Genomic DNA, 10,295 nt, shown 5'->3' with positions numbered 1-10,295 from the left:
CCCTACCCTCACGTGTCCTCCTGGAGATCTGCTACTCCTATATTCTTCTGGGGCCAGGAGGGTGGACCTTGCTCATGTGTGGGTACCTGGGGGGTACCTGGGGGGTGTCACTCAGCAAACCTTCTCCTTGGGACTCCCTGGAAGGGCCCCCCTTTTAACTTCCCTCCCTGCTGGGTCGGCTCCCACGTTGCCATTTGGGGCAGTCTAACTCCTGTGCCGTCCATGGTTGTGATTTCCTCTGGGACAAGGGCTGCTCAACAGGCAGGTCTCAGGTTCAGCCCCCCGACCTTGCAGGTGACCTGCGGCCAGACCTGGCCCCTCTCTGGGCCTCGGTTTCCCCATCTGAGCGTACCTTTCCAGCCCCTCGCAGCTCTGAGCAGGGGCACCATGCTCTTCGGGCTCCGCCCGGGTCCCTGCACCCCCCTAGACCAGGGCCAGGTCTGGTGCTGAAGGTGGGGGCCCCTCCAGTCCGTCCACAGAAAAGGGGGGCACAGTTCGGGAGGCAGCGCGGTGCCCGGGCGCCCCCTGGTGGCAAGACGGGACAGGACGGGATTCAAGGCTCCTGGAATTGCCTGCAGCCCCCAAGGGCCCCCCGCCGCCCACCGGCGCCCGCTTCTCTCCTGGGTGCTTGCCTTCCGCGGGAACACCTCCTCCCACACGCAGCCTCCTCACAGGGCACCCACGCCCAGGGTGCCTCTGCCTGTCGCCCCAGCCAGCACCTCCGCCCTCAGCCCGCGGCCGCCCCCCTGCTGTCCTGCGGGTGTGCTGGGGAGCGGGGTCCACGGGGCAGCCCCGCCACGAGCTCCCAGACCAGCTGGCCCGGCCGGCGAGGAAAGGCCAGTGTGGGGTGCGGACGGGATGGCCTGTGGGCCCCCTCCTCACTGCCCGCCCCCCGGCCCGGCAGCATTGTGTGCAGGGACGGTCACCCGCAACCGCAGCAGACATTGCTTCCTGCATGTGCTCTTCGGCTTTAAAACCACCACCACAAGGAGAAGAGAGACCTCGCGGTTCTAAAGACGGTCAAGTCCCTCCCAAGGGCAGTCAAGTCCCGCACAGGGATTAAAGCCACAGGTGGGTCAGGCAGAGCGGCGGCCCGAGCTCTGGGTCTTCCTCCACCATCGCCGGCTCTCGGCTCTCACTCGTTACTGCGTCCCCCGGGAATACGCTGTGCCCGTCGGGGTCAGGCTGAATCGGCGCCCGAGGGGCCCGGGGGCAGAGTCCGGAAGGTCTGCCTGCAGCCTGCTCCCCTGGCCGAGGCTGGTGGCTCACAGCTGCGAACTCTCTGAACCCGCTTCCCACAGAGGCCGTGTTTCGTCAAGGAGAAAGAACAAAATCAGGCATGTTTGGGGGCGCCTGGGTGGCTCGGTTGGTTAAGTGTCTGCCTTCGGCTCAGGTCATGATCCTGGAGTCCTGGGACGGAGCCCCACGTCGGGCTCCCTGCTCGGCGGGGAGTCTGCTTCTCCTGCTGCCCTCTCTCCTCTCATGGGCGCTCTCTCTCTCTCAAATAAATAAATAAAATCATTTAAAAAAATCAGGCACGTTTGGAACACATCCTATTAGTAAAAGGTTGAAAATTGCAACAAGGATCAGTGCCCCCCGAAGGGTTCTCCCGTAGCCCTGCAGGAGGCTGGCTTCGGGGTCCCCGTGCGTTTCTTACTGTTTTTTAACTCTCTGCCGCCAGCATCCCCACCTACCCAGGCCCCTTCTCCCTTCCTTCTGACCCGGAACTAGAACTTGGCCCCAACAGCTGCTGAGAGTCCCTGGGGGGCCCCACAGCCCCCCGGGGTTCATGCGGCCCATGCGGGGAACCAGCATAGCCACCGGGGGGGCCCAGCTTGGCCGCGTCTGCTCCAGGTGAAGGGGTCCTCCCGTGACGGGCTGAACCCCCATCCAAGTCCTAGCCTCCGGACCTGTGAACGGGAGCTTATTTGGAAAGAAAAGTCTTTGCCGAAGCAGTTAAGAGTCTCAAGATGAGATCATCCTGGATTGTCAGGTGAGCCCTAAACCCAGTGACAGGCGTCCTTGTCAGACAGAGGAGACAGCTGCCGGGCCACGGAGGCGGCACTGGAGGGACACGGCCACAAGCGCAAAGATGCCGGAACCGCCCAGCGCCGGAACAGGCGGAAGGACCTTCCCCTGGAGCCTCTGGAGGGAGCCTGGCCCTGCCACGACCCAGCCTCTGCTCCGGCTCAGGCCTCCAGAACGCGGGAGAACGAATCTCTAGCTGGAAGTCTCCCGGTGCGCGGTTATTTGCATCCGGCTCCGCAGGACCCTGGAGTGCTCACCCTGCAATCTCCGACAGGTGTGTGCCCCGGAAACAAGAGCTCCGGTCACCAAAGGCCGGTTCTGGAATGTTCCTAGCAGCTTTCATCACAATAACCACACACGGGAAACCAGTCCAACCACAGAGGAATGGTGTAGCTACACTGAATGAAATACTGTCCTCACCACTCAGGACGAAAGTGCGGCTCACTCCTGCCGGGGGCGGGGGTGCGAATCTGACAGCCGCGGCTCAGAGCCGCACCGGACACAGCGACTTAACGCAAGGACAAAGTAAACACGGCATGGGGCCACCCCCGGGGGTGGCGAGTGACAGGGAGGGACTGGCCGTGTTGTCCCGAGAGCTCTGAGTTTCTGGCTACACTCTTCCGTATGTTGAAATTAAAAACAAAACAGGGGCGCCTGGGTGGCGCAGTCGGTTGAGCCTTTGGCTCAGGTCATGATCTCAGGGTCCTGGGATCGAGTCCCTGGCTCCGTGGGGGAGCCTGCTTCCCCCACACTCGAGCCCCCACACTCGTGCTCTCTCTTGCTCTGCCACCTCTTTCTCTCAAATAAATAAATAAAATCTTATAAAAACAAACACACCAGGTCTGAGGGGCTGGAGCTCATTGGTTCCACCTGGTAAGACAGGTGCGTGCTCCCACCTGTGCTCCCCGGCGAGCTGGTCCCTGGAGGTCCAGGGACAATCTTTGAGGGGACACAGCTAGAGGCTATTTTGTTGCCCCTGGATGGCAGGGGTGAGTGCCGGTGCAGAGCGAGCCTGGCGCCGTCTTCTCCCACCCTGGACTATGGCCACACCATGTTCTTCGAATAGCCGGGCCAGCGATAAGCAGATTCCGAGATCCCTGTGCCCCGCGCTCATGCGGACTTCTCGGCTCGCGGCGGGAGGCAGGGGAGGCTCATAAATGATTACGCTCAGTCCCTCCCTCGCTCCCAGCAAAGCCTGCACCCCCGAGCAGAGGCAAAGTCCTCACAGCACCTTCCAGGGATCTTCGAGGTCGGCCTCACCCACTCACCTCCTCTGTGCCCTTCACTCATTCAGCGCCAGCCACACCGCCCACGGCCCTCTTCCTCTAACCTGCCAGGCAGAGTCCCGCCCCAGGACCTTTGCATGTACTTTTCTCTCTGCCCAACCAGGTTTGCCCTGGCTTTCATAAGACCCATGCCCTCTGACCTGACTTTCCTATCTCCTTCATGCCTCTACTCAACTTCATGCCACTTCTGCAAACGGGTCTTTCTCGGACTGTTCATGCCTTGGCCGCCGCCAACTCCCAACTCTGCGCCGTATTCCCCCCCGCCACAACACTCATATATTTTTCATACTGGGGTCACTTCCCCGAATCCTCAGGAGCAGGGATTTTTCTCTCTGGGCCATTACTGTACTGTTGACTGTTGCAGCGGGGCCTGGCATACAGTGGGCGCTCAATATTTGTTGACTGAGCTAATTAATGCATTGGGCCACTGGCAGCGCTCAGTGCTCCCTCCTCCTTCACTGGCATTCTCAAGGGTGAGGACACAGGCAGGGGGACAGGGGCCACCACCAGCCGCAGACAAGCCGGGCCTGCTCTGGCAGGAACACGGATGACATGTCCACGGACCACGGGAGGCAGCACGGACACCGGACACCGGCAGTGTCTTCGAACACCGTCCAGTGTCCCTGGGGTGAGGTTATTCCCCGTTGAGAACCGCAGAGTTACAGCCTTGCCAGCGCCCTGCTAACGCTCCCCCGTGTGTTTCGGCCAGAAGCTGTGATGGGGGCGCCCGCCGGCTCGGTCGTTAAGGGTCGGAATCCTGATTTGGGCTCCGGCTCAGGGTGGCACTCAGCAGGGAGTCTGCCTGAGCCTCTCTCCCGCTCTCTCTGCCCCATCCCCTGCTCATGCACAACCTCTCTCTCTAGCAAAGAAACACATCTTTAAAAAAAGAAGTCGTGATCACCCGCAGTCTTGGAGAAGCAGCCCTTGTGTGGGAGGGGCAGACCGTGGCGGGCAGACCGCGGCGGGCACTGTGGGGCCCCAGGGCCTCCCTTGCTGTGACTGCAGATGTCCGGCTAGGGACTTGTCTCTGGGCGATGGGAGGTGCCCCAGGGTCAACAGACCCTCTCGGGGGCTGCCGAGACTCGGGATTCGCAGAGGCAGGGGCCAGCCACAGGCCCCCTGCGGGTCGCACGCTCCAGGCCCTGCCCCCCCAGCTGAGACCACCTGCTAGCTCAGCTCCTCCCACACACCCCTGGCAGCTTCGGGGCTCTGCCTCCGGGAACCTAACCCCAAAGAGGGGGTGTTCTATCTTGCTAACAGGCCGCTGGGCTGGGCTGAGTTTGCTCTTTTCGCCTCTGTGTCTGCAGCGGCCTTGGCACCCTCCTTGGGTGTCCGCCTGGTTTTATGACTAGGGCCATGCTGGTGTCAAAGCAGGGACCAACTGTGGGCTGTCAGTGACACCGTCCCCCACCTCCGCACTTCCACGAACCCACTCTATGGCAACCGCCAGCACCCCCATTACCGAAGGCCTCCTCCGCCCTGGGCCCCACACGGCTTGCAGGGGGCACAGGCTGGAACGAATGGCCACGGCCACCCCCAGGAACCGGCTGGGGAGGCGGGCGGGGAGTCTCCGGTGCGCAAGGACACTGGCTCCCATGGGATGAGGTCCCGCGGGCCGGGGCTCCAGGTGCCCGCAGCGGCTAAGGGCTTGGCGATTCTCTTCCTTCGTCTGCCCCGGGCGCACCCCCAGCCCGACCGGCTTTTCCCGGCTCCCCGCCCCGAGCGAGGGCTTGTCCGCGCGCCCTCTCCCCACTGCCCTCCGGGAGCCTCCTCGGCCACACGCGGGCGGGCGAGGCGGTCCCACCTCCGGTTCCTCAAGCGAGCAGAGCCCAGGCCGGGCCACCCCGCGTCCGCTCGGCCCTGGCCGGGGTTCCCACCCACCCCAACGGCACACACGGCGCCGGGACCAAGGGCCAGCCCAGGTCGGTCCGGGGAGCTTTATTGAGCCCTCGCTAGCAGGCGAGGTGTCTCAGCCGCCAGCAGTGTTGCAGGCACCGCAGCGGGGGTCCGGGGTGGGTCCAGTGGCAGGTGACCTCCGTGCTGGACTCGGAGGTGGGCTCCAGAGAGGACTCGGATGGGCCGGAGACGGGCAGCTCGGTGTCCGAGCTGCTGCCGTTGGACTGCGCCGAGGGCTCCTTCTCCTGCTGTCCGCCGGACTGGGAGGTCTCGGGGGCCGGGTCCCCGGGCCCATCTGAGGTTTTGGTGGGCGGCTGTGTGGGGACGGTGGCGCCGCTGGGGGACTGCACAGCGGCGGGGGCCTGGCTGGAGGAGGGGCTGGGGCGCAGCACGGTGGAGCCTGAGGCCTCAGGGGCCGTCTGGGGGTGGCCCGAGGAGGTGACAGGTGGCCGGGGCTGCTGCTGGCTGGCAGCCCGGGGTCGTTGGCTGGAGGAGCCGGCCCGTGACCGCGGCTGGCCCCGGGACTTGCCAGGCAGCCGGGAGGCGCTGGCCGGGGAGCGCCGCGGGGACCGGCCGAAGGTGGTGCGTGAGGGGGCCGGCTTGCTCCCGGACGAGGGGCTGGTGGACGGCCCTACCCGGGAGTGCGCCGAGGAATCCGTGGACGACTTGGGCTGGCGTGTGCCCCCCAGCTCGCCAGCCGGCAGCTGTGCGGACGCGCTAGGCGAGGCCTTCACTTGTCCTTCTGGAGCGGACTCGCGCTTGCTTTGGCTACGAAGAGACGGGCCGCGGGGGTGAGGCGGGCGGGGCTGCACCTGCAGGCCCGCGGCGGGGGCGGGGGGCGGCAGGGACGGAGGCCGTCGCCCCATCCCCCACGGGGCCAGCTAGCTACACGACAGGCCAGGCGGCACATGCACAGGCCCAGTGTCCCGGGGGCGGCGGCTACGTACGGTCAGCTCCCAGGGCAGCTGTGGGGGTGACGAGAGCCCGGCCGCGGGCCAGGGTCTGCAGCACTGGTTCCCGAAAGCGAATGAGAGAGAGGCTGACAGTGAGGGGCTGGAGCCGGAGGGAGGCGGGTCAGGGTGGGCCCGAGGGGGGCCGGAGTGAGAAGGAGCAGGGGCAGGCGGGGCCGGGACACGGGCTGGCAGGGCCGGGGGAGACGGACAGCCCGCGGCCAGGGAGCACACACCGTCCCGGGTTATTCCCGCTGCCACGTCCAGAGCTCGCCCGCTGAACTCTCTCACGACGCTGTCCACGGCCTCGTGATGCTTTAGAAAGAGCGGACGAATGGCGCGATGATACAGCATGTGCGCCCCGTTCCAAGGCCCGGGAATCATGCAGAACAACAGGAAGGCGCACTGAGGGCACAGGGCGAGCGTTGCACTCTGTGACCCTCGGGCACGGGCCTGCACCTCCCCCATCGGACACCCCTCGGGCCTGCACCTCCCCCATCGGACACCCCTGGGGCAAGGGCCTGGACCTCCCCCATCGGACACCCCTCGGGGACGGGCCTGCACCTCCCCCATTGGACACCCCTCGGGGACGGCCTGGACCTCCCCCATCAGACACCCCTGGGGCAAGGGCCTGGACCTCCCCCATCAGACGGGCCTACTTCCTCAGACCGGGGGCTGAGTCTCCCCATCACACCCCAGGAGGCGGCACAGTCCTGGGTGGGTCCGGGGCCCCCCACCTTGCCCGCGTAGTAGAAAGGGAACCAGGACAGGAGTAGATCGCTGAAGAACTCGGCCAGCCCGAACAGGCCGTACACCACCCAGTAGGTGAGCCACACAGTGTCGTCGTCTTTGCTTGGGCTCTCGATTGCTTTGATTCTGGGGGAGGTGGGCAGAGTCAGGGGCCATCCACAATCCCAGATGTGCCCCTCCCCTGCCACGGACAGCCAGCAGGCACTCACGAAGCATATGCTGGGTACACAAAGCCGATTACATTGCACAGTAGAGACGCCCCGAAGCCGAAGAGAAGATACAGGCTTAGGAGAGTGGCGGCTCCTGCGGAAGAGAGGGTGTGGGTGGGCGGCACCTCCGCACTGGGCCCTGGTGCCCCCAGCCGCCTCCTGGCCCCACAGACCCAGTCAGCAACAACCACGACCCCAGAAGCCTCAGGGGCCCCTCCAGGATGTGTCTGCTGCCCCTGCAGCCCTCGGATGACCCCCACCATGCCCTGAGCCCCATGTTCTGTGTCTGTAACCAGTTATCCGGTCAGTCTGTCCCCAACCTCCGGACTGTGAGCTCCCCAAGGGCAGGCGGGGACCTTGGCCCTGACAGGTAGAACGGCCGCCCAGTAAATGTTTGTTGAATGAATGTGTGACCATCTGCCAGTGTAGCTGCTTACTCCAGGTCCTGTGGGACCGGTGGGCACAAGGGCCAAGCATGCGAATGTAGCGATGGGACGAAAACCTAAGAAAAAGGCCGCTCTGCCAGTAAGGCCTGATTCCCAGGGAGCAGAGAAAGGCAACATTTGTAACTCGGATCTCAACAGAGCTTTTCGTCTCCACCCCTGCAGACAACCCGGGCGGGATCATCTTCTGTGGGGGCGTCCTGGGCATTGGGGGTCTGAGCAACATCCCTGGCCCCACCCCTTCGGTGCCAGGAGAACCCATGTCGTGTCCCCAGACATCGCCCAGTGTCCTGAGGGGGACAGCTGGGCCCCGTATGAGGACCCTTTTCTGAGTACGAGACAGCTAAGCACAGCAGAGTGCCCCGGGCCCCGGAGAGCCCTCTGCTTTTCCACCTACCACGTGACACCAAGCAAGTCTCGCGGCCTGGAGCCTCAGTTTCTCCAGCTGTCAAAGGGGCAGTAATGGCCCTGACTCGCAAGGTTGCCATGGGGATAGCTAAATACCATTCCACAGGGGGGCGGCACCTCTAGGCACACAAGCACGTTCCCAGCGATGAGAAATGAGAACTTCGGGAAAACACTGTTAGGGGAGCGGGGGGCCAGGAGCGCGACCTGCTCTGAAAGCGGCGATGGCACATACCGCGCTTATTAAGTGCTTCGTGGGACAGGTCCCGGCAGTTCCCTGCTGTGGCTCGTGAGCCAGAACAACATGGGAAGCTGGGAAGTGAGGCCCAAGGTCACGCACAGAGCCTGCCTCCCCCCCAGGCTGCTATCTGCAGAGACAGAGGTCACTGGGGTACCAAAGGCCAGAGTCCCCCCCCCCCCCCCCCCCCCCCGCCTTCCCTCCATCTGCATGAGTCTTTATCCCCAGGGCCTGGGGTCAGGAGCGGGAGGGGAGCCTCCCCAGTTGAGGAGTCACTGGTCACTGCCTCCTCTGGGTTTCCTCCTTTGTGATCTGGGCTGGGGATTTGATCGTTTGGGGCGGCTGGGGTTCAGGAGTTCCCACGCCTGGGTGAGGGGAAACGGCTGGGTGGGGCGGAGCGGCTTTCCTAGGGCACCTGTGCCCTCCATCCCTTTTCCTGCAGCCTCAGCAATGGGCAGGTGACCTTGGACACGGGGGAGGGCACAGCCCCAGAGTTCAGCAACAGATGGGGCTTGGGGGCAGGGCGGTGAGGGAGGGCTGGATGCTCAGGACTGGGCAGGTGGCAGAGACGGCCTCCGGCAAAGCCTTGAACCCTCTTGGCCTCAGTTTCCTCCCTGTGACTCCCAGCCTCCCCACAGGCCCCTCCCCGGTGCTCTATGACCTAAATTTCCTGCCCACGGGTACCAAGGGTGTGGAAAGTCGGCAGAGAAGTCAGGGCCTGCTCCCAGGGTCAGGTTCCTGGCTGTGCCAACGTGGTTGGGGACAATGGTTGGGGCAGTAAATGTGGCCCTTTCCCTGGCTGCCGGGCACGGGAACACCCCCACCCCCCCACCCCCCCCCCGCTGAGGGCAACAGAAGGAAAGAGGCCCCCGCGGATCTGCGCACGTAAGGTGCTCAAAATATATACCCCTGTCCTCACCCAAGCCCCCTGTCAGGTCTGGACAAAGTGTCCCTGTGGCCCATTCCAGGGGGGCTTCCTGGAAGAGGCGGAAGCACTGACGGGCCTGGAACACGGAAAAAGAGGGAGGAAGGCACTTAAGGAGAGCTTGCTAGCCAGTCCGGGAGCCTGCAGGGGCCACCCAAGGTCACTGAGGAAGAAAGGAAGAGGCTTTGCTGGGCTGGAGAAGCTGGACCATCAGCCAGGCTACTCCATCCCAGGATGGTCGCTTACAGGCCGGAGCAGCCGGACCTCGTCTCTAGGGTCCCCCCTCCAGTATTTCTCCAACTCCACCACCGCAGTCAAACAACCCAGCTCAACTATTCACGCACAGTGGGCGGGAGCCGTGGGCAGGCGAGGGAGAGGCAGGCCAAGGGGGGTTGCTGGCAGGAAAACAATGGAGACAGGAGGGAGGGGAGGGACCCTCCCCTCCTGGCCTGGAGCAGCATCCTTCTCACAAAACGAGAAAACGGTAAGATCTCTACACTTGCTTCCAGGCTGGACCCCACGAGGGACCGGGGTTGTGGCAACACTCCCAGGGCACTGGCTGCCTCCCCCAGGGCATACAGAGCAACTGGAAGAACCGGACTTTGGCCTGGCGGTCACCCAGGGCCACCAGGTAAGGGGCAGCAACGGCCTCCAGACCCGAGGATGGGAGTGGAGGTAATTCAGGGGCCGAGAGAGGGGGTGACACTAGCCCGAGGTCGCACTGCGGGGCAGGGGAGAGGTCGCAGGCAGACGCGAAGGGGTCCACGACCCCTCCCCAGGATCTCCGTCTCCCTGCCGGGGCAGTGGGGTGCGCCGCGCCGTCGGAGCCCCGACCCCGCAGAAGGCGCCAGCCGGAAAGGGTCAGGTCCGGGACCCAGGTGCCCCAGGGCCTCGATGTGCCCGATGGTGAAATGGGGCAACGGCCCCCAGCGCCCCGGACGGCTCACCCGCGGCCAAGTACCGCTTGTCGACACCTGTCTTGGCTTCGAGAGCCCCTAGCGCTTCGGTGGCCAAGTTCCTCTGTTCCAGAAGGCGCTCGAAGCGCTGCCGCAGGCCGTCCATGGCACCGGCGGGCCCGGGGCTGGCAGCCCGAGCTCGACCGCTGCCCCGCGCACCGGCCCCGCAGCGCGCGTGCCGCCTTCCCCAGGCGCGAGCAGCTCGGCTC

The 10,295-nt window shown here is 64.7% G+C and overlaps 1 protein-coding gene across 4 annotated transcripts; it reads right to left on the bottom strand.

The window, feature by feature from the left end:
* Positions 1-5,236: 5,236 nt before the first annotated feature.
* Positions 5,237-10,283, bottom strand: REEP6 (receptor accessory protein 6). Of its 4 annotated transcripts, none has more exons than XM_032305305.1 (6): positions 10,078-10,283; positions 9,125-9,209; positions 7,120-7,213; positions 6,898-7,036; positions 6,397-6,565; positions 5,237-5,978 (listed from the first exon to the last, which is right to left on the bottom strand). In XM_032305305.1, the coding sequence occupies exons 1-6, from the start codon at positions 10,190-10,192 to the stop codon at positions 5,267-5,269; spliced, it is 1,314 nt and encodes a 437-aa protein (XP_032161196.1). In that variant the 5' UTR covers positions 10,193-10,283; the 3' UTR covers positions 5,237-5,266. The 4 variants fall into 4 exon arrangements, with proteins under 4 accessions (XP_032161196.1, XP_032161216.1, XP_032161208.1 ...); XM_032305317.1 differs by lacking the exon at positions 9,125-9,209 and adding an exon at positions 6,158-6,220 and having other exon boundaries at positions 5,876-5,978; positions 6,820-7,036; XM_032305333.1 differs by lacking the exon at positions 9,125-9,209 and adding an exon at positions 6,158-6,220 and having other exon boundaries at positions 5,876-5,978.
* Between the last annotated feature and the right edge of the window lie 12 nt (positions 10,284-10,295).

Source organism: Mustela erminea, chromosome 1 (genome assembly GCF_009829155.1).
Source record: "Mustela erminea isolate mMusErm1 chromosome 1, mMusErm1.Pri, whole genome shotgun sequence".
NCBI classification, from domain to species: domain Eukaryota; kingdom Metazoa; phylum Chordata; class Mammalia; order Carnivora; family Mustelidae; genus Mustela; species Mustela erminea.
Note: the sequence above shows the minus strand (reverse complement) of the source record. Positions and strands in the feature narration are given on the sequence as shown.